Here is a 24271-nt window from a genome sequence, read left to right on the forward strand (position 1 = left end):
CCTGCATACTTCATGATCTTGTGGGGCACAAGGTTAAAGGCTCTCTTAGAAAGACACCAGGGATGCTAGAGTGCCAGTGCCTGGCTGTATACGCAACACTTCCACTTCTCACACTTGAAAGCACTTGAAAGCATTTTCATTCTTTTTCTGTGTGGAGGAGGCAATATAGAGCTAAATATATCACTTGCCAATTTTATTCCTCCTTAAGGTGTTATATTAGTCAGTCTGGCTCCTAAATTTCATTTCATTTTATTTAGTTTGGGTATTTATATCCTGCCGTTAAACAAATTCTCATGACAGCTATATAAATATTGTCAGGATTAGATTGTAACAGCCCCCTGAAATACAAGCAATACAGTAATCGTACTTATCTGGAAAAGATTTGGGAAAAGGTGGTGTAGGAAAGACGAAATGAAGATAGCTAATTAATACACTTTTTTTCTTTTCTTTTTTGGCTTTGTGCACTGAATTTTAAAATGAGAAGGAAAGGTTTAGATAAACTATTCAGGAGGGAAGCTCCACTCATTTGATTTAGACCATCTTTTTCAGTGGCGTTTTTGGATAAAAATTATCTAAAAGTGCCACTGAAGTCTCTAAGTGCTATTCTAACATTGTAGTTTGAAATATCAAGTGTGTCTACCTTTTGTGAATGGTGTAAAAAAGGACTGATTTTTTTTTTTTTTTTTTGCTTAGTGCCAGCATGTTTTCTGGTGGTATATATTGAACTGATAATTCATCTTTGGAGATTTGTGCAGCTGGGGTGGGGCAGAGAGGGTAAACTTGTGGTTTATTAATCTGTATTGGGGAAAGAAAAAAACCCAAAGGTTCCTTACACAATCCCACCCCCCCTTTATTCCTCTCTGCCTCTCTGAAGAAATTCATGAATAGTCTACCTGCTCTCTCTTACATTATTTATTGTTGGTTACAATTATTTTTCAGTGGTGCAACTTGCAATAGCTGCAGTATGGAGTTTGTTCAGGATTTCAGCTAGCCAGCAACACATTCTAGTATATTTTATTCCATTCCTCTCCCCTTAATAGTCAATCAGGTTTTCATGTGTATTGATCATGCTTAATCTTTTGGATGGGAGAAAAGCAATGACAAACTTAGACAGCATCTTAAAAAGCAGAGACATCACCTTGCCAACAAAGGTCCGTATAGTTAAAGTTATGGTTTTCCCAGTAGTGATGTATAGAAGTGAGAGCTGGACCATAAAGAAGGCTGATCGCCGAAGAATTGATGCTTTTGAATTATGGTGCTGGAGGAGACTCTTGAGAGTCCCATGGACTGCAACCTATCCATTCTGAAGGAAATCAACCTTTGGCCACCTCATGAGAAGAGAAGACTCCCTGGAAAAGACCCTGATGTTGGGAAAGATGGAGGGCACAAGGAGAAGGGGACGACAGAGGGCGAGATGGTTGGACAGTGTTCTCGAAGCTACCAGCATGAGTTTGACCAAACTGTGGGAGGCAGTGGAAGACAGGGGTGTCACGAAGATGGGGTCACGAAGAGTCGGACACGACTAAACAACAACAATCTTTTGGAGCCCTCCACCTTTAGGTATTATTAGCATTGTTATTATAATAATCAGCATTATTTCTATGGTTATCATCATTATACATTTCTGCAAGCAAGCCTTAGGGTTACACTGATCCTGCTGATACCCACATCTTTGTTGGTGCTATTTTGGCTATATAAAGAGAACGTAGTAAATAAGATAACATCTAATAAATACCTCTTTAACTTCAACACACACAAACAATGCACACAAACACACACTCACCAGTTTTTTATGATCATCCTCATCAGTTCAGTTAGTGTCAAAATTAGGAAATGGCTGCATGAGTTTTATTAGTTCCAACAAGTAGAAATCCATTTACAGGAACTTTTGCTATTTTAAATGCTTTCCTAGATTACTATTTTTTAATCAGTTTATCTAATGTTAAAGAACACACCCCTCCCCCTACAAAGTCAGTCTCTTTAAATTGTACAACCATTAATTCAGGAGCATTCCAATCTCTCTCCATTCTTCACATTGAAAGCAGAAATTAGTGATCATGTACCAAACCTGTTCCACAGAGAGATACAGAATGATTGGTTCAGCAAATTTTAGTTGCAGACATAGTTTCCTCCAAGTCGCTGACGTGCTATTCTGTAGATGCTAATATTCAAGTTCATTGGGGCTTAGTTGTTTATCAGAGCTTCTCTGAAGTGCAACATTGCTGATTCCTAAGGGACAAGTGTTAAATAGTGACTTGCCTCCTTGGTCATCGTAAGTACCAATTGTCTCCAGGTGAGCGGCTGAGAAGGTTTTTGTAAATGAGAGGACAGTGCTTTTGCTTTCTCTTCCATCCTCTTAAATTTCCACAAATTACTTATGCTGGTATGCATTTGTAGGTGGGCTACAAAATTTCTGTGGAATTATTTACAATAGTGCCTTAAGGTTAATTTTCCACCTTCTTTTAAAAATTGTGTGGTGACAATTGGGTCCTCCCTTTTTGTGAAGCTGATTGTTGTGTTAATAATAGTGGGAGATAATGAAATGAGATGTTTTCTTTAATGGACCATCTACTTGCAGAGCAAAATCAGTATTCTGCCAGTGGTGGGGGTGTAGATCTGTGCTATAATTGTTAAATGAGAATACAGGTCTCTTCCCCCCCCCCCCCGCCGCTTAGAGGAGAAACCTTTGTTGCATTCCTTTAATGGGAGCAGAGTGGGAAGTGCAAGGTGCTTAAGTGCAAGTTGAATGTCTGAATCAATACATTTTACACTTGTACATTTTCCTTGATTTTTTCTTCTTCAATCAACTACAGCTGAATTACTGAATACTTTAGAGAGCTCACTTCAGTAGCAAGTAGATTTAAAATGAGGTCAGTACTCATAGAGTGTAAGTCACTCTTGTGTAACCAAAGCAGATCTGTTGCTGGTTAAAGGGCTGTAATACTTGGTTAAGAAAAAGGTTGAGTTTCTTTCTTGTTGCTGTTATATTCATTTGAAGCCACCCATGCTAAATACTATAAGCAAGGCAGTACAATAGTGAAAACCTAAGTTAGCACTGAGGTGATTTGTACATAGAAATCACAACTGTTTTAGAAGCAAGCGTAAGAATTTAGATAGGCATCCTCCATCTGGCTTGCAGTAATTATATAAATTAAAGCTGTGTTTCTATGGCCTGCTTTCAGATAATTTTTACTGACATAATACATACTTGATCCTCCCAGGGAACATAATCTGGCCTCATTCTGCTGAGTGATGACATCACCATATACTATGCAACATAAGCTATTTGTTAAAGCAGAACCACAGCAATCTGTTTGGTTCCCAAGCTACAAGTGCAGTGTATTATATAATAGTCTGCCACTTGAGCTGAAGAGACGGGGTCTCTAGAGTTCATTTTGTGGGTTGGCTGCTTTTGATGGATGGTAGCAAAGCAATTTGTTAATTTTGCTTCTGGTTTGTTTGCATCATGTTTTACTTGCTTGGGTCCTCCTTTTAGTATTTTTTGTTGGTTCTCGCCCCCCCCCCCCAGTCTAAACTGGCTTCCCACTATCTCTGCACAAGGACCAGATGTTAGCTGAATGAAGGTAATGCTCTGTACAGTAAGAGCTGTTCAACGGTGGAGCAGTCTCCCTTGGGAGGTTGTGGATTTTCCTTCCTTCGAGGTTGTGGATTTTCCTTCCTTGGAGGTTTTTAAGCAGAGGTTGAATGGCAATCTGTCATGGATGCTTTAGCTGAGTTTCCTGAATTGCAGGGAGTTGGACTAGATGACCCTTGGGGTTCCTTCTAACTCAATGATTCTGTGAAAGGGAGGTGATCTTGTTGATTATATTTTCAAATAATTTTCTCTGTTATGCAACTAGACTGGCCTCTGTACAGATGCAACATGTTTATGTACCTGGTTTTTTGTTTTTAAATTGCAAATGCTTTGTAGTAGCCTTTGAACACATGCCAACCATAAACTCACTACCTCAAAAGCCTTTCAAGGCCCTCATTGCAGTTTTCACAACTGGGAAGACTTCAGAAATGTTCCATCTCTCCAAAAAGCTACTAAATATAAAACAAAAGTAGGATAATCATATTCAACATTAGGAAAAAAACCACAGAGTTTAATTAAAGAAAAGCCATTCCAAACCTTAATTCCAAGAGTGTCTTTGCAATTTTAGTATTTTTTTCCTATTTCACTTTAAAGTTCTAATTGTTAATATGTTGATATAGTTGCATGGCTTTTAGCACTTTTTTTGTAGTTGCACTTGTAAAAGTGCCACTTCCACAGATTCACCCAGTTGAGTGGGCACATATCGGTTAAAGTGATCCTCCAAGCAAACAGGTCCTAAGCTGTAAAGGCCTTTAGGGGGGGGAATCCAAAATCTATCATAGAGAAGTTAATAACTGTGATGAGACAGTCAAATCTAATCTACATCCGGCCTGACTGATTTTCCTTTTGTCTGATGATATGTTCCTGATATCCAAAGTGGAATTCAGCTTATGCATTTACTTACGTTGTAGAAATCAGCAGCAGGCTAGCACATTCCACTACGACCAATTGCAATAGAGAAACAAATACTAGTATTTCTAAACAGCTGGAAACTCTTGTATTCACCATCTCTTGCACTAGATTATAGTGTTATGAAGCTTCAATTAGTATAATTAGGTTGACAGCTGCACATACACAATGAGTGAAAATCCAATTGTTGACTCTTCTGGTTTGGACTCCCAGGACCTTATTGAATTACATCAGAAGGGATGTATTTGTTAGTGATGTGATGCATTTAAAGTACTGTAGAGAAATGCTAAGGAAATAAACCATTGTACTAGGGGCTTACGCTCCTAACTTAATGCTAAACTCCAATTTGTGAACCTGTTCTAAACTTGTAATAAGAGCACTTGAAAAAAAAAAAGTAGTAAAAGCTTTGCCTGCTGACTTGTAGAACTACTGTATTAGTGTTGTCTTCAATATAGAATGGCCAGAAGAAGATTTCTTAAGCTAAATATCAAAGAGGAAAAACTTGTATAAAGATACATTTTAAGAAAGGCATGTCATGGCTTTTGTTAGGAAGTTGTCTGACTCCTTTTAACAGTTTTTTGGTTTTGTTTGCATTTTTATAGATAAAGATGTAAAGTATTTTTGGTGGGGGGAATTGCCAGAAAAGGTCATGCTATGCAGACAGATTAAGATAAATGTTCACAGCCAAAGGTTTGAGTATGAACCCGTCAGACCTTTTATAGACTGTAGAGCTATAGCCTGGTTTCATTCAAAACTATTTGCAGTGTTTTATAATTTATGTTTATTGTGTAGATCTGTGCAAGGCATCACATTCATTTTGCCAGTCTTCCTTCTATCTTCAACTGTCAATCTTCTCATTTTTTTACTTTTCTGTCTCTGAAACTTACAGTAGCTGAGGGCAACATAAAGTGGTTAAAAGTTAAAGAGGATAGTCCTTATATTTACTGTGTTCTGTTACATGTTTTTCCATATAAAGGGTTTTCTCCAGCAGCCTAGAATGAATACTCCTATTTTAGATGCCTAGGTATAGGAGTAGTCACTGTGATAGGGCAGTGCTATAGAACCATGTTCCCTACAACAGCAGCACTGCCATGTACCTGGATAATGTAGAGTTGGGGTGGCAGCAAAGTCAGGGCTGCAAAATGGCACCGATGGAGCAACAATGCAATATTCAGAGGATGGTTCCTGAATATGTATTAATGTTAAACATAGTTCCACGGTCTCAGAGCTCTTTCTCCGAGGTCAGCAGGATCTGTGGGCATGACTGATTATAGAGCAAAGCTGAACCAGGAAGCCTCCAGACAAATTTGCATGCTTTAAATGACACCCAGTTTTTACATTGGATGGGCCTCTGAAAGAATGGGAATGGTATGGTGGGGCGGGGGGAGAGAGAGATTAAACTCCTGTGGCCTGTCCTTCTGTGCTAAAATCTGTTTTCCAATTGAATAAAATATTATGATACGAACAATCCTAATAAATAGCAGGAATAATGAATTGGGAGCAAGCCACATTAAAATGAAGTCAAAGGCTATTGGAAAAAGAACTCTACAAAATGATGTCAGAGGGGAGGTTAAGGAGATATCTTTGACAAAAGAGTTCAGTCTCCCGTGGCAGCCACAAAAAGCCCTGCTCTTGGAGTGACTAACATAGACCCTATCTGAGTAGGACTATGAATCAGAATGGCCCCAGAAGATTATCTACTCTCCATGATGGTGCTGCATTGCTAAATGTTTTCCCCTCCTCTAAATAATATGGTACACGAAGCATTTGCTAGCACATTGGTTCTGTTCTCTTAGAAACTGTGTACATGGCAGAATGTGTTCTCCGTGTTGTTTCATCATTAATATAAACACTTTCATTCAGTTTTGGCTCTTAGATCTTTCCCCTCCCCACTCTTTTAAAAACTCATTTGAGACACTAATCTTGTCCTATTGGAGCTGTCCTTGATGCTTAATCTCTCTTTTATGTACTCATTAAGCTCACTGAATTCAACTTCTGCAGAGTTATTAGCTGTCTTACTTCGTGTGTATGAAATTGCATCCTTTGTTAATTCAAACCTATAGACAGCAGCAGATCCCTGGGAAATTCTGTGTTCCACAGTTTGAGGTGGCACAATTGGTATTGCTCTCTGCTAAAACTCTTTTCCTTGAGTGTAAATCAGTGCTGTTGAGCCATTCGGTATGGTAGGCACACATCAATAGCTGTATAATTTATCTCAAGATGTGAGCTCGATTAAGTGCAGAGTGTCTTTGTAAACACCTGCAGGGTTACTGAATAATAATAAAAAAGAATCTCTTGGAAAACCTTGAATCATCCTTGAAAACTTTGACACATCTTGTTGCATAAACATGTTTCCCTGAAATAAGAAATTCTTTGCCAGGGATACTTGTTTTTAAAAATGGTTTTTTTGTTTGTTTGAAGAACTAGAACTGCTTCCTGCCATGATATCCTCCTACACCTTTCCTGCAATTTAGTTTGCTGACACAGAACATAGCAAATGAGTTTATACTATGGATGGGGAATCTGTGGCCCTCCAGATGTTGGACTATAACTTATACTGGCCTTAGCCAGCAGGGCCAATGGTTAAGGACAGAAGGAATTGTAGTCCAACATCTGGAGGGTCAAACATTCCCCATTCTTTGTTTATGCAAAGCTTGCCAATTATTATGTCAAATTCAGTAAACAAATACTTACACAATTTTGTAACTATTCTGCTATCTCCTATGCTGGTGGTATTGGTGGACTGGTCCCACTAATGCTGGTGATAAATAATGGTAATATTGTAAACTGAGATTTTCCATTCTTCCCTGTCCTCTGCTTATTCCCCATTGACAGTCTTTTTATGGATTTGGTTCACCTTGCAAGCATCTGCCTTGCCCAAATTTTATTTGTGCCGCATTCAACAGCAACCTCTTTAAGAATTGCGGTTCCCTCAGTCTAGCTTGTACTCCTGTTGGCTACATTTATGGGATTGGGTAGATTAAAAAAAATGGCCAGAAGAATATACAGGGCGAGTCCTTTAAAAGAGGCCCTGTGGATACAGAGTACACATGTTTCACGGGGCCTCTTTTAAAAGACTCACCCTGTATTATTGCTGTGTGTGTAAGTAAGTGTAATTGAATTGGCTGAATTCTGCTGCTGTCTGAACCTGCCTAATTGTACCTCCATGATGTCCATGAGAGGGTAGAAAGGGAAACTGAGTTGAGGATGTGCTATGCATTACATTTATAGTCTACTTTTCTTTCATCATAGAACTTCAGGCAATGTGCATAGGATTCCCAACCAGGCTCCCTTCTAGGCACTCACAAGACACAGGCCTATTTAACTTCAGCAGAGTTGAAACACCATATGCTTGTAGAGCATGTTCTATAATCAAGGGTTCTTCCCCAAGCTTCTATTGCTCCATGGTCATAGTTCTGCCTGTTGCTCATATGAGAAAGTCCATGGCCTTTTCAATATTGGTGTTTTTATTTCTGTAGTCACACTGTGTGGGTAGCAGAAATTGCAGAAATATGGATTTGGTGCTGGTGTTGACCTACAGAACCCTAAATGATTTTGGACCTTGCACCTCTCCCTGTGACAGCCTGTCCTGTGCTTCTAGATCTATAGGTGAGCCCCTCGTCCTCTTACATCACTCAGCAGAGAACATTCTTCAGTGACATGGGATGCAGAGCGTTCTCAGTAGTGGTATCCCACTTTGGGAATTCCCTACTCCTAGAGAGGCATGAGCAAGGCCAGTGCATTTGTCATTTGGTTTGGAAGCTGCAGCTGGTGCAAAATATGGTGGCTCAACTGCTTACTGGGGCAAGACATTGTTTTACACTGCTGTTTGAAGAATTGCACTTGCTGCCAGTTAAGTTCAGCATGCTGGTTTTAGTGTAAAGAACCCTATGCTGGGACCACCAGGAAACCTGAAAGATCATCTCACCACTTATTTACCCAATTCATCAGTGCACTCTACGGATGAGGGCCTCCTGCAGATACCATCTTACCATTAGGTCTGTTCCACACAATGTAGCAATCAAGCATTTAGTGTTGTAGCACCTACTCTTGTGGAATTATTTCCCCATGAATATAAGGTCCTGTGTCTTTTCAGCACCTACTGAAGACCTTCCTATTCCAACAAGGTGATATATTTCCTAGCCTGCATCTATATTGGAGTTGTTTTTAAGTTTTGTTTTGTTTTGTCATTTGGTTGACAAAACCAAATTTCGTTGCCCCTGAGAGGGGGCAATGACAATAAAGATATTTCTATTTCTATTTCTATTTCTATTTCTGGTTGCTTGCCACCCAGGTCTCTTTTGAGAGGAACAAGGGATATAAATTTAATAAATAAATAACTTTTCCAGCACTGGGTGAAAACTCATCTGTTTGCTTTTTGGAGTTGCTATAGATTTTGTCATTACTGTAAGTTACTGCCCAGGCTGTGACTCCTTGTGTGTTTAGAGTGCTATATTTTTTTTATCTGCTTCCATAAGTTGTGCTGAATTGGTTCTACTGCTGTGTTATTGTGCTGTTTTATTATATTGTAATCTGCCCTGGGACCATATGATGAAGGGTTGGGTAGACATTCTCTTAAAAATAAAATAAATAAATATATTCTCAGCTCCCACAAAGCTATGTGTTTTGGTGAAAGAATGTGTCAAGGAAAGAAAACTGGTTGGCTTTGCAGCTTTCAGCAAAGAACCTGCGGTATGCAGAGAGTAATACATTTCTCCCCTTTAGATTTGTCATCTAATCTTTTACGCCTTACCTTCACTATGACCTGTATTTGTCAGATCCCCTGAGGCTAGCATTGTTAGTGAGTGTGGCGACAGCTGTGCCATGTTAATGAGTCAGTAAAATGGGACAGTTGTCTGGCTGTTGCAACTCCTGCAGAATATTTATCAGCTTTGTCATATATTTTTAAGGGTACGTGTCCTGGTGCAGCATTGGTTACTTGATAAAAAGAGAGAAGCAAGTGCACAAATGGCAGAAGGGAAGTTGATTAATTAGAGTATGAGATCTTGAGACCTCATCAGAATGTGTTAAACCTTAGCAAATTTGCCTGCATAATGCTTAATGTTTTTGACAAACACAAATGAATGTGGATTTTATTACATAGGGCATTTTTAGTCTTCACGCGCTAGCTACCAAAACAGCAGATCCATTCTTGAGTGCTATATATGCATCCAAACACTTAAGAACATAAGAAGAGCCTGCTGGATCAGGCAATGGACCATCTAGTTCAGTATTGTGTTCTCACAGTGGCCAACCAGATGCCTATGGAAAACCCACAAACAGGACCCTAAGCACACGAGCGCTATCCCCTCCTATGGTTTCAAGCAACTGATATTCAGAGGCATACTGCCTGCAGTGGGTGGGCGTTTATTTGTTGGGCATCTATATTCTTCAAGAAAAGGATCTAGACTACTGCCACATAACTGTAAGAATCCTGACAGTGGTCCAAATACTAGGATCACTTTTTAAGAACTATGTGAAAGCACTGCTCATTTGAACAAAAAGTGAAGGTTTTGCTTGCCAACAGCTGTGTTGTTTTAAGCAGCAAAAATACACCAGTAATAGATTTCCTCAAGGCACTTGGAAATGTTATTGTGTGGGTTCTTCATTATTGTACTTAGTCCATTGTCTGCAGATCAAGTGTCCTGATCAAGGGAAGTAATAGTCCTGTTCTCTTCTGCCTTGGTCAGACCACACTTGGAATACTATGTTCATTTCTGGGCTCTGCAGTTTAAGAAGGATATTGACAAGCTTGAACATATGCAGAGAAGTGAGGCCAAAATGATAATGTGTCTTGAAACTAAGTCTTATGAGGAACAGTTGAGGAAGTTGGGTATGTTTAGCATTGAAAATAGGAGACTGAGAGGAGACATGATAGCCATCTTGAAGTATCTAAAGGGCTGTCACATGAAGGATGGAGCAAGCTTGTTTTCTCCTGCTCTGGAGGGTAGAGCCTGAGCCAATGGCTTCAAGTTACAAGAAAGAAGATTTTGACTAAACATTAGGAAGAACATTATGATGGTAAAAGCTGTTTGATAGTGGAAAGGCTCCATTGGAATGTGGCGGACTCTCTGCCTTGGAGGTTTTTAAGCAGAGGTTGGATGGTCACCTGTCATGTATGATCTAGTTGAGATTCCTGCAGCTCAGGGGGTTGGACTAGATGACCCACAGGTTCCCTTCTAGCACTACAACTCTTTGTTATTCAAGTATATGCTTTCCTTCTTTCAAACTAAACCGTTCTTCTGTTAAAGTAATCAGCATTCTGTTTAGATGAGCAGGAGCTGTGAAAATAACATTCCACTTAGAAAGAGGCATGTGTTGTGAGGATTTGTTCATAGGTTGTATGTGTCAAGGGAGTTCTGGGAGAAAATGGACAAAGGTGAACAAGCATCAATGAAGGGAAATTAATGCCTTAATTACAATGTTCCAACGCAAGATGAATACTTCTCATCTAGGAGCATGAACCACTGGGGTATATATGCTATGCATTCATATAATTAGTAGTTGATATTTCAAAAGCAAAGCAAAGAAAATACTTGAAATGCCACTATTGTGTATAAAAGTGGAAGAACCCCCTCCTCAAAGCAAAATAAAATAAGTGCAGTATTGATCAGTTCCACTTACAGTGGGTGGCAGTGTAGCTGACTCTGTGCATTAAAAAATATTAGTTAGGATTCAAGCAGAGCCACTGCCACTGATTAGTTTTCCATTTTATGTCAATAATGATACATATTATAAATTAGACTAAATCCATCTGTTTTTATGTTATGTGGTTCATGTATAGTTCATGTATAGAGAATGAATAGTTTTGGAATTATCATTACAAAAAAAGTGATGGGGGGATATTAAACACTTAAAGCAATCTTCCAAGTGTTGATCTTTACAGCAGACCTATAAAAATGCCCAGTACAAAGTAAATTATGGTTCAAGGTGTTTTAGCAAGTGTTGAGGTTTCATTATAGCTTTAATTTAAGCCTTCTATCTTACAAATCAAAATTATCTTCACAGAAAATGTTCAGGGTTGAAACCTTAGTGAAGTCACTTATGACCAATTCCCCGCCAAGGAAATTCACCCCTACCCTTTCTTCAGTTACTGAATATGAAAAAGTCACTGGCAGCGATTTCAGAAGTGTATTCCAGTTGATTCAAACTAAGGAATCATTTTATTCGGTGTAGTTTTGGTTTGCTTTGTTTAGATCTATGAGTATGGACCAGGGCCAGATTTAGGTTTGATGAGGCCCTAAGCTACTGAAGGTAATGGGGCTCTTTATATAGCAGGTGGGGCCCATTACTTATATCATGGGATCCTACACAACACAAAACGCTCTAGCTGGATGTAGGTTTTATTTTATTTTATTTTATTTTAACATATTTTGGAAATATGCATCCAGTGTTTTTTTCCTTTACATTTTTTTTTGGGGGGGGGCAAGAGAGCCAGGCCCTAAGCTATAGCTTGTTTAGCTTATACATAAATCCAGCACTGGTATGGACTCTCAAGCTTCTTCCATTGCAAAATCTGATGCCTCTGAACATCCTTGCCTTGAAGATTTTAACCAAGTATGAATTGAAAAAATCTGTTCACAAAGTTGCATTTTAAGGCTGCAATCTTAAACGTTGTTACTAAGTCCCACTAAAACAATTTCCACTAAGTTTCAACTACACATGTTGAGGATCAGGTTGTGAAATTTTAAGTTGCAACACTATTTCATAGAACCATGGAATTGTAGAGTTGGAAAGGACCCGGGGAGCATCTAGGCCAACTCCTTACAATGCAGGAATCTCAACAGTTTCAGGAGAATGTAAAGTCAAGGGAAATTATCAGTTGAGAAGTGCACTGAAAATGCAGCTCCTGAGACTAGCTTATTATGCTTATGTATGTTAGGTTAAGAGGTGATGGTATTCCTCCAATAAATGAAATATGATCTGCTTTAACAAGAAACTGCTGACGGAATTGCTCTACAAAATTGTAAATCAAAGTATACAAGTATGCTTTACATACAAGCTGTGAATTGGTTTTTCCTATGTGAGCAAAAATTCACTGTGTTCTAATATTTAGATACTGACTTGTGGGAAGTCTCTTGATTTTCATGTCTATCTGTGTTAAAATGATAGGTCTGCAAGTGCATTGTATGCAAGCTTCTTTATTTGAGGAAGTAATGGTGTACAGATTTTTGTGTGGTGATTACTGAGTTGGCTACCGTGTGCAGATAAGAATACATTGCTGTACTGTGCAATCACTGGCTTTCCATCTGTAAGCTTTAGAGTTGTTGCTGTAAAAGGCTAACCTCCTGCAGATATAGAGATTTTAGGTACATGACTGCAACAGGTTCCTGACCCTGGGTCCTCTGGGCTGTCAGTCAAAGATTCATTCTATAAATTGCTACCCAGCTCTAGACCAAGAAGAAGATGCACAGGAATTCACAGGTCAGGTGAGAGTCATTGACCTTGATAAAAACTTCCAGATCCAGTTGTCTCATTGATCTGATTAACTAGGGCAGAAGTGGGTAGACTTTCAGGTTTGTTTTAAATAGAAACTTGAGATCCACCAGCGAGAGTCAGGTTGAGGATAGTGGGTGGGTCTGAGCACATCTGAACCCAGGAATTTGTTTCTAGTAACAAAAGTGAGTTATTGATTTGTTGGCACACAAATCTGTTTCTGGTTGTACAGTAAGCTTTCTTTCTTCCAGCAGCTGAATTTAGAGAGATAATACTTTGTTGTATTAGAAAAAAAGATATAAAAGTCGATCTTGATCTGCCTTTTGCCTGACCCTAAAAGAGGGGTCTTTGCTCCTGTTATTCCATTGCCTTATGATTTGCCCTTAAGTTTATGGAACTCTGTTCAATCAACACTTGCTGCCAAACAATGATTTGCATTAAATAATTAAGTAACTTTCCTAAATGGGTGGAGTCCCTTTCTAGTGTGGTGAAATGCCGTTGGAAAAATTAACAAACTGCATGGAGAGTGGCCCTGTTACCTAATTGCTTAGTCATTTGGCTGTACAGATTAAGGCTCTTTTTCAAGTTAATGTCTAAGCATTTCTGCTACTTTTACACCAATCCTATTCAGTTTAATGTTGGTTCTGGATTCTTAGTCAACATGGGTGGTGAATGTACAGCTTTTGATGGCAACCTGCTTGCATCTTTGCCTGTATTATTCTGTGAAGCACTATGTGTGGAAAGTGGAACTTGAGCCCCTAAAAATGACCACCTGGTTGTGTGCATGAGAATTATCCAAAACATATTGGAGTGGAGGTTAACATATTTAGGTTAGGTGACTGCCACAATTCAGCAGCAGTCCATTTGTAGAATGCTGTCCCAAGAGTGTCTCGCCTAATGCAGACATCGTCATCTTTTGGATGCCAGAGAAATAAGCTCTTATTTTTCCAGGCAAAAATGGTCACTGGTATTGTGTTGGTTTTTGTGATATTCCTTTGGAAGCAGGGAATAAATAATCTGTGTTGTAACTGATCTTCATGAGTGATCTTTTTAGTGTATTAGTTTTTTAAACAGATATATTCATTACATTTTTTTTTGCGACCATGAGTTGCATCAGGACTTCAGTGACTGTATAAAGCATTACATTAATAATAATAATAGCAAGTACCCTGTGTCTAGACTTTGCAACTATTAAGAGGCAATGTATTGTTGCACATGAAATTGTTTGATGTCTTCTTATGGAAATTTTTGATTCTTTAAAAAAACACTATGACTTTGCTTGCAAACTGCAGGGCAAAAGGCATGAGCAACTAGAGAGTTGAGCTACAGGTCTCCCTGCATTTTATTAAAGGGTGTGCAGGAAATGTTGCCTCTTTGAGAGGACTCCTTAATATCTATTCCTGTATCTAGAGTTTCAGTCTTAACAAGGTAATTAATAGCTTGGCTTGAGTGTTGCCTCCCCTCCTCCCCTTTGACACAAATTGTAGGGATTGGAAGTTGCAGCCCCAGCTATACTTCTTGACTTACATATTATTGAACTAGTTCACCATTTCTCTTGTCAGTGCAGAGAGCAGGGTCAGGGACAGGACTTTTAAGCAATGGAATGGCAGCTAAATTATCTAGCTACATTGGAATTATTAACTAAATGGCTACTCCCGGACAACAGGTAATCATTTTTCTCCAGGCCATTACCTCTGGATCAATTCAGATGCCATCTGAAACCATAGATTGTGAAGCTTAAATCCAAACCTTTATTACCAGTAACTTTCTATTGCAATACCTTCCTGAAGTTATCGGTAGTTAATGCAGACTGACTTGGGCATGTGAAACTAATAGTATTGTCGGCGTAACAGCATGAATGAGAAATTATTCTTGCCAGAGGTGCCAATAAATATTTTACTCTCTTTAAATTATCTAGTTTATGTAACAATTGAAATGAGATCTTACATGAAGCATTGTTTACTGAAATGAATGAGTAGAGCTTTTGGAAGAAGGACAGCAGGAAAAGACTATGGCTACAGGACTTCCAATCTATGCTGATGATGAGGTACTGGAATCACAGGGTGGGGTTGGATAGTGCTAGTGACTAAGGATGTTAAAGAGTCCAACTCCACTTCTTCAGGTTCTGCTCTAGAAACAACTAAGCTTGCCTACTCTCTCTCAGCCTCTCCCTTTCTCTGTCTCATGTTTGCAGTGCACTCATGCTGGTTTCGAAATGGCACCAATGTCCACAGCACTTTTCTGTCCAGTTAGGAATGCTGAAGCCAGCTGCACGTTGTTCTACACTTCAGTGTTTTCTTAAGTGCAGTGCATAAATGACATTTGCAAAAGCTACACTTAAGTTTCCTTTAGAAACAAAGCATTTGTATTTGATGAGTTCAGTAATGGTTACTGAATAAATCTTGGCCACAGATCCTGGTTAGTGAGACACAGCTTAACCATGAATCCAAGTTTGGAATACATGCTAAGCCAAACCTTGGATTAGTTCAGCAAAGCCAGGGAGTATATATTAAAAAAAGACCAGGAAGGAGCAGTAAAAGTGGTTGTGAGCTTTGCTGCTCCCCAGGAGCCTCCATGTTTCCACAGTACTGGTAAGCCCTGGGTGGCTTAGTGTGGTGTGCAAACTGGGGCATTTTCTCAGATGAGGTGGGGGAAGGTATTTTAGAGTGCAGTTATTGACTTTGCAAATATTAGACAAAAGCAATATGCATCAACTTTGGTCTGTACTGCTTGCTCCTAATGTAGCTATGCTTAAGATGTAAACTAACTTATATTAGCAGGTAGAAGCAACTGATTACACTCTTAAGGAATCCTCGGGTTGGTGTAAAATTCATTCCAAACTGTGCAGTAAGTGAGCCCGGGAAGTTCTGTTTTGAGAAGAGTAGCTTTTCATCCAGCTAGTCATTAAAATCAATTTTCTTTCCTACTTGATTCAATTTTTTTCCTAAGGCAGTAAAAGATTTCTGCTTATTCCCTAAACTGTCTGGCAGTCTGGGGAGAGTGCCAGTATAGGGGAAATGGAGGAGCTCTGTTTTGTAGTTAATGATATCAGCTAGAAAAATCAGAGAGGCTGTCAAAATGGTACGCTGTTGCCAAAACAGGTAATTCTTTAAACTTCATGTAATAGAAGCTGGTAGAGTAGGGGAAGAGGAAGTAGATTCTGATCTGAAAGTTTCATTTACTCACACTCTGTCTGTGTCTGTGTATATGTTGTGATATGAGTAGCTTCTAAGGACAGACAGCAAGCCAAAATAGAGTTGTGGTATTATGTAGAATTTTAAAGTGGTCAGAGTTAAAGATATGCCTCACTGGGGCATGTCAGAGGATGCAAGGGGAGAAAAGAAAGAAAACTGTACAGTCACATAAACCAGAGTAGCCTACACGGTGTCCTTCAGATATTGTCGGGCTAAAACTCCCATCATTCCTGACCATTGGCCATTGCTGACTGGGGCTGATGGGTGTTGGGAATTCAGCAGCACCCGGATGGCATCATTTTGGCTGCCCAGTACAAACCATGATGGCCGCATAAAAGCCTTCTGCATGGAAGCTGTATTGCAAACTATGAATCTGTGTGAGCCTGCCTGATGGCAGCCCTCCAAGGTGCCTATGTGGGGCCCCCGTTGCATCTGAACCTGGCCCATATTCAAGTGAAATGCCTTTCATTATGATAGTAGGGAGAGGCTGTGTATTGTAGCAGTTTATCTGGGTAGAAGTACAGCTATCTCTTGTTTCTGCAAGGCTGGGCAATGGTGAAGGAAGGATGTGGCAATGACTCAGCAGGCAACGAATGAAGCTGCTTTGCACAGTCAGGCTATTGTTCCATCTAGCTCAGTATTATCTATGCTTAATGGCAACGGCCGTTCCAGAGTTCTGGGCCAGGGATTGAACTTGGGACATTCTGCAGGCAAGGCATGTGTTCTGCCACACTCCATTCTCCAGGTTGCACTGACAAAATGAGGGTAGCTTTATGGTAGGAACGACCACCCTCCCCGCCCTGCGACATATGCATTAAAATGATTGGGTTGCTTAGAAATTAAGTAAAGTGAATCCATGAGCTGAAATAGCTGGTTGAGGGATTGAAATCAATTGGTTGAACATGCAGGAAGGAGGTTCATAGGTGCAAACACCTCGCCATTTGGTGTAGTTGAAAACCAGATGCACTTGTGAGTTTGCTTTCCTCATATCCACATAGCGATTGTTAGGAGCTTTTGGAAGAGTTAGATCAGTCTGGCAGAGAGAGAGAGAGAGAGTCAGAGTCAGACAGACAGACAGACAGACAGACAGACAGACAGACAGAGAGAGAGAGTCTATAATAAGTATATATCTTAACATTTTACATTTTGGGTTAGATTGAAGTCGTATCTACTGAGCATATCTCAGGATGAGGCCACCCAAGTACTTAAAGTGCTGTTAACCAGATTTGTGGTATGTAATGTACTCTCTGCTCTGCAAATCTGCGCTGCATATGATGGAAAAAAAGAGCATATTATGTCATCTGCTTCTGGTGCACTCTTCTGAAATAAATTAAATTAAGCATCCTTTTTATATGAAATTGTTTACAGTTGGTAGAAAACATAAATGCAATTTATTTTTAGACCTGTGTAATAAGATTCTCTTTTAAATATTTATTTTGTGGAGGCGTCATGAGCAGCTCAAAGCTAAGGCTCAGTTGGCAGAAAATTGCTGTTAGTGCTTCTTTTAATCTTATGGAACAGGATCAATTACTTTAGCAGTAGGGCTAACACTAAGGTAAACAATTGTGTTTTTTTTATATTATATATATAGTATGCAGATTGGTAGATATTTTTAGATCTGGCCTTTGAATGGCTTTTTCTAGCCCGGGTGTAGGATTTATTAAGAAACAGCTTTTGATGGTTAATTAAAATGGACATAAGATCTTTTAAAGTCCTGTTGATTTAAGAACAGAAGAAGAGACTGCTGGGTGATGCCAGTGAGCTATCTAGTTCAGGAAGTCCATATGCAAGCCCTAAGTGCAGGAGTCTTCTTTCTCCTCACTTGTGGTTCCCAGCAGCAGGCATTCAGAGGCATCCTACCTCTGCCAATGGAAGAGTTTCAGTGGGAGACTAGTGCATATGGTGCATATTCCTTTTGTTGAGAAACGCCTTACTTCGGCTTAGTTGTATCCAAAGTTCTTAACTGTCACAGTATTTGACATGTAGATGCCATATTCTTAATTCCTCGGATTTTGAACGGAACAGTTTTCACCTGGGCCATCTTTCTTGTTGACCTGTTGCTTCTTAAATATGTAGAGCTACTTCTGAGTATTAACTCAGGAGCCATTTTAACCATTTCATTTGAATGCTCAATCAGCAGGAAACTAACGTAATCACAGATTTTCCAGTAACTCCAACTCAGTTGGAGTTGGAGATTTCTTACAAATTTAGCTGTGTGTTATCTCTAACAATGGCATGAATGTGTCCTTCACTCGTTTTCAAGCCCTTGCATCTTTTTGTATTATTCTTTTGCATCTCTAACCAGTCTTCAATGTCTTTAATCTTATTGTCACTATTGTTCAGCTTTGACAACACTGTCCTATCTTGTATCACTATAGTGCCTGCGGCTTTGTCCTTGATCTTCATCCTTAGAAAATAGTATATGTAGCAGTGGTGGGTGGGTTTTTTATGTTGTTGTTTTTTAAAACCCCTGTTCCACAGATACATGTTGTGTGGAAATAAAATGGCTTAACAATAACTTGATGCTCAGGGCCATACAATTTTCCTTGTTCTATATTACCATGCTGATATTGAATCCCTTACAACCCAAGACTTAATCAGAGGTCCACAAATTATGGCTATGCTTGGTAGCTCAAGCATTAATTATGTAAACAGGGTTTGTGTAGGCTGATTTCCTCTCCTGCCCCCTTTTAAAATTGATGTCAGTTTTGGCAGGGTTGTGTTATGGTTGTTTTCCTTTGAAAAATTTCAAGACTGTCATGTTAGTTTAGGTAGTTGGCTTCCGTTGCTGTTTTTTGGCAAAACCATCAAATGTTGGGAAAGTGTGGAACTTGACCAGTAAAATGTTTGTTTTAATTTTCTGTCTAATAAATGTTATAAAATGAAGGGAAGAAATTTTTTTCACAAATGAGTCCCATGGCATGTTAAATACTTTCTTCCCTGGAGTTTTCATAACAATAAAAGATGCACTTCTGAGATGAATCTACCCCCTCCCCCAAGCTTTATCACTGAAAATATCTACCCACAGCTACATGTGTTTCATAGAATTGTAAAGTTGGAAGGGACCCCGTCTAGTTCAACCTTGCACTGTACTTGCTCCTCTGACTGAGAATTGGTGTCCAAGATCAGGGGATGGAGTTGATTTTGTAGCTCCAAATACACAGCATGTCTCCTGCTTTTTTGTGTTACATTCCACCAGGTGTTCACTTCCTGAACTGGGCAATCTTCCTTCTCCCTAGGGGCACTGCCCCAGCATCCTTGTTCCAGGACAGTCCACTCTGGTCTAGCGAGAATTTCCTCATCTTGTTTGTGTTTATCAGAATTCACGAAGACCCCCCCCCTTTCTTATAAACCTTCATTTATTTTATTTTTATGTTATTACATTTATATTCCAACTTTCCTTCAAGGACCTCAACTTGGCATACATGGATCTCCCCCTCTCCATTTTATCCTCACAGTGTAGACAATAATGTGTTAGATGGACTTATAGTCTGACTTTGTAAAAGGCAGCTTCCTATGTTCCTTAGGGCGATAAAAACAGAATTTATTTACCTTTCTTCCTCAGTTCTTTATTTTAAGCTCTCACAAGAGTTGATCGGTTTGCAAGGCTCATGATGATTTTTAATTGCCATATTACCAAGCTCTGAAGAAAACATTGGCTCCAAATTCATATGGGCAGGTGGTTAAGCAAATCAAGAGCAGCAGGGGAAAAGGGGGTTCAAGTAGCTCCACTGTGACTATCATATAACTGTCTCTGGGAGTTATTGTGAGGCTTTTGTCTACACACATCATAGCCCAACAAATTTAACTTTTCCCCAGGAGCTATATCAGTTTAGTAACTATACAGATACCCAGCTGCGTCTCAGACATATGCCGTGTTATGCTGTCAAGCTGATTATAATTATTACTTTAAATGAAATTTGGGGTATTTGTTTAGAACCTTAGTGGAGTGTTGTTTATTTCATGAACAAAACTCACAGAACTGTCAGTAGTTGTAGGACCACTTTCCACATCAACATGTATGCTGAAGAGCTGCTTTATCCTACAAAGGGTTCTGGAAGTGTTCAGTATGTTGAAGGAAAAGTATAACTTGGAAAAGTTTGTCCCCATGGGTAAACCCCTGATAGCTACTGCAAATCTCAGGGTTTCCTGGCACACTTGAAAACAATTGTTATCCAGGGAGGCATAAATTTCGGCTTGGTAGCCAAACATCTTTTCCAGAAGCCAACAAGTCTGACTTACCTATTTCTTGGTCCACAGATAAGTGCATCACTTCTGCAGCCTTTTCCCTTGGTGAGGTGAAGTTAGTGGGAAGAAGTGGCAGGCAGGCTGAAAAGTGTGTTGCCAGCAACACATTCCCTCTAATCCATGACATTGCATCACAGCAGAAGTTGCAGGCCATTCCCATCTTCATTCTTTGCTTTCCTGCATTGCCAAATGATGGGAAGACTCCATGTTTGCACCTTTCAGCAGAGTAGTAGGAGTTGGTGAGTGTTGAAGCAATATTATAAAACACCTCACGAAAAGCCCTATGATTTCCATATCACAGATGGGACCTACTAGACCAAATTAGGTTTTGCAGATCCCGAACAAGCCATTGTAACCCTACTTGAATGTCACACGGAAAATCATAAGACTAGAATCCCCACTGAGATGACATCCTGGAAATAGGAATCACTTGCCCTCAAGCCAGCTTCTGCCAACTCTTTAAATCTAGAAGAGAGAACATTTGGGGCAGGTGAAGTGTTTTTCAGGGGGCAGTTCAAAGGGCGTTCCTGCCTATTATTCTGTTCTTGTTATTATTACTGGCCAATTAAAGGCTGACCATAAGTTTGGGAAGATTCTGTTCAGACTTTGTAAACAGGATAGTAAATAGTGAGAGGCTCTGGAGCGCCTGTTGTTTTAAAGCCTCCATTTGTCTTCACGCAAATGATGATTCAGGGACAAGCAAAGAAAAAAGAAAAATGGTTGATCACACCATGAGAAAAGTGTCTGCTGATGGATTCATTTCTGTGGGACTAAGCTGTGTAAGATGGCATGCTTGACAGAAAGTTGGAGAGGTTTCAAGATGCTCAGTGCAACCAAGGACTCCTGTATCTGTTAGAATCATGGGTGGTTGCCACAGGCCTGTTCAGCAGCACTCCAAGCACAAAGGAGACTTCTCCCCACCCCCACCCCGAAAATAGAACTACATTGCTTGCTCAAGGTTAAAAGTGATTTCATGTTGCATTATCTTAACGTCTACCCTTGTCAGTTCTCATACATGTCTATTTAGGAGGGAGGAAGTGTGTGTGTGTGTGTGTGTGTGTGTGTGTGTGTGCATGAAAGGTATAGACCCTAGCACTCGGAGCTTAGCCTCCTTCAGTCCATCTGCCTCTCATCTCTCTGCAGAGTATATTTTTAATCATTTACAGTAGAGGTTTTTGTTAGAAAGTGGGAGGTGGCAGATATCACCATATAAAGAAGGATTACCATCTGACATTAAGAAGGGAAGGACTTCAGCATGCAACATTGCAAGAGCAGCCTGAGAAGAATGGAGTGTGACTATCTGAGGGCTGTGGGAGAACAGCTGTTTTTATGATGTATAGGTGGGGGAACAGGATTGACCCAAGACCTCTTCTTTATTTTATGTATTTGAGAGCATTTCTAGATTATGTAATCTTGCAGCCTGAGGTGAAGCAGCAAATGGTTTTTCCCCCACCCTGCCCTTGTACCTTGGGACTCAAGGTGCGAGTTACTTTGGCAGCTGAGGCAGGAAATCCCGCAAGTACCTCTCCCTCCTCTTGGCAGTAAAAATACAATAACAACTATCAATTTGTTGCACTTCGGTGACAGCTGAAGTCATCAGCTAGATGTCGCCATCTCCGCCAAGAGGACTGACAATAAACCATCCTACTAATCTTATATAAGCAAATGATTAACAAAATGTGAACTAATTATTCGTGGAAGTCACTCATTGATTTTAGGCTATGCGTGTTCTTTGAAAAGATAAGCTTAAACTATATTTCCATTATATCACAGGATGAAACTGGAAACAACTTTCATTTCCAAATTATCTACACCATTCTTCCCCAGCCTTAGGTCTCCACATGCTGTTCAGCCACGACTTCTGTCATCGCTGACCATTGACCCGTTGGCTAAGGATGGTGTGGGGATGTGCATGTAGCAACACTGTGGCTGTGCATGGATGCATAAATTGTGCTTGAATACTTCTGTTAGGGGAGGGGTAGTACTTTTGGTAGAGGACGCATCATACTCCTTCTGGGATAGTTTGTCCCACCTTTGGTCCCCACCCTGCACTCAGCTCTCACCTGTGGCTCCTAGAACCTGTCAGCCTGAAACAGCAGCCATACTCTGGCTAAACCAGCAGTAAACGGCGTTTCCGTGCGCTCTGGCACCCGTCATGGTGTTCCGTGTGCCAGAAGCGATTTAGTCATGCTGGCCACATGACCTGGAAAAGCTTTCTGCAGACAAATCACCAGCTCCCTCAGCCTGAAAGTGGAGATGAGTGCCGTACCCCATAGTCAGATTCAACTGGACTTAACCGTCCAGGGGTCCTTTACCTTTCAAACCAGGCTGGCTGAACCAGGTGAAGGTAGCTGATGGGTCTCAAACACTCAGTGAGTTAGGGACTTCCCCTGTATGCAAAGACAGGCTCTGGAGGATTGAGTGGAAGAGACCAGTAGTGGATCCAGTGGTCAAGAAGGCAGTTTCTGCACGTGCTATAGAGGGTATTGAAGGGCAACCTGGAAAGGTAGCCCATCTCAGATAAGGAAGACTCTGATCCTAAACTTCTGCTGCTTTGCAAGATATATTCAGGAGAACAAAAGGCTAAGGCGTAAACTCTACACAAATCCAGCGTGGCAACCCTAAGACTGTTGGATGGCGCCTTGTATGCCTCCTTCCAGAACTTCTGTGGCCAAGCTGGTGCCAAATGTATTGCTCTGCTTTCCTTTAAACCACATTGGCAAGGCCAAGAGGGGGATCTTGTCGTCTGGGCAGCCCAGCACCTCCATACAAACTGCCCATGCTTGTGCCCCAGGGTGGTCACTTAGGTGGTGCTAACACAGCAGTTTGATTTTAACCCCCGGAAGCGTACTCCATTGTCTCTTGAGATAGATGGATGCTAACAGCTCTTCTGTCCCAAATGTAATGTCTTGCACATATACTATAGGACATCAGGTGATAAGGTCAGCCCAGGGACCATATCTGTTAAAGACACATTTCTTGATCCATTCCCAAATGTTTCCTGGACTCTATGGTCACTTGTGTCATAAAATATTGATTCATAACAATTTACCAAGAAAGCACATTGTCCTGCTTTCCAAGGCTGGCAATGGGGAATTATAAACATGAAAACAGCTTTGAAGAGTTTTGGTGGGTATTTTTGCTACTCTAAATTACCATATGTTTCCTTTTCTCTTGCAGCAGCAGGATGGAGTTGAATAGCAACAATATGTTGACTAAGGAGCCAGAGTGAATAGCACCAGAATTTTGATTGTTACCTGCCTGGACTATGAACTGAGACATTGGCGTGGACTTTTCAAACCTTTTCCAGTTGACTCCAGAGCTGGTTGAACAGCCATGGCATTTTTTACTCCATGGAAGTTGTCCTCTCAGAAACTTGGCTTTTTTCTGGTGACCTTTGGCTTCATTTGGGGAATGATGCTGCTGCATTTTACAATCCAACAGAAGACTCAGCACGAAAGCAGTTCGGTGCTTCGTGAACAAATACTGGACCTCAGCAAAAGATACATAAAAGCACTGGCGGAAGAGAATAGGAACGTGGTGGATGGACCATATGTTGGTACGATGACTGCGTATGGTGAGTAGGCTTCCTCCATTTCTTCCCCTTCTATTTGCCAGGAGGTGATGGGCCCAGTGGCCATGATCTTCGTTTTTTTGATGTTGAGCTTCAGACCATATTTTGCGCTCTCCTCTTTCACCCTCATTTAAAGGTTCTTTAATTCCTCCTCACTTTCTGCCATCAAAGTTGTGTCATCTGCATATCTGAGGTTGTTGATATTTCTTCCGGCGATCTTAATTCCGGCTTGGGATTCATCCAGCCCAGCCTTTCGCATGATGAATTCTGCATATAAGTTAAATAAACAGGGAGACAATATACAGCCTTGCCGTA

At 40.3% G+C, this 24271-nt stretch overlaps 1 protein-coding gene across 2 annotated transcripts in view; it reads left to right on the forward strand.

The window, feature by feature from the left end:
* Nucleotides 1-24271, forward strand: part of MGAT5 (alpha-1,6-mannosylglycoprotein 6-beta-N-acetylglucosaminyltransferase) — a 109132-nt gene that overhangs the window by 23226 nt on the left and 61635 nt on the right. For both annotated transcript variants that reach the window (XM_053405298.1, XM_053405308.1), the window contains exon 2: nt 23563-23959. In XM_053405298.1, the coding sequence (XP_053261273.1) occupies nt 23719-23959 (241 nt within the window). In that variant the 5' untranslated portion in view covers nt 23563-23718. The remainder of the gene's footprint in view (nt 1-23562; nt 23960-24271) is intronic.

Source organism: Podarcis raffonei, chromosome 1 (genome assembly GCF_027172205.1).
Source record: "Podarcis raffonei isolate rPodRaf1 chromosome 1, rPodRaf1.pri, whole genome shotgun sequence".
Lineage (NCBI taxonomy): Eukaryota > Metazoa > Chordata > Lepidosauria > Squamata > Lacertidae > Podarcis > Podarcis raffonei.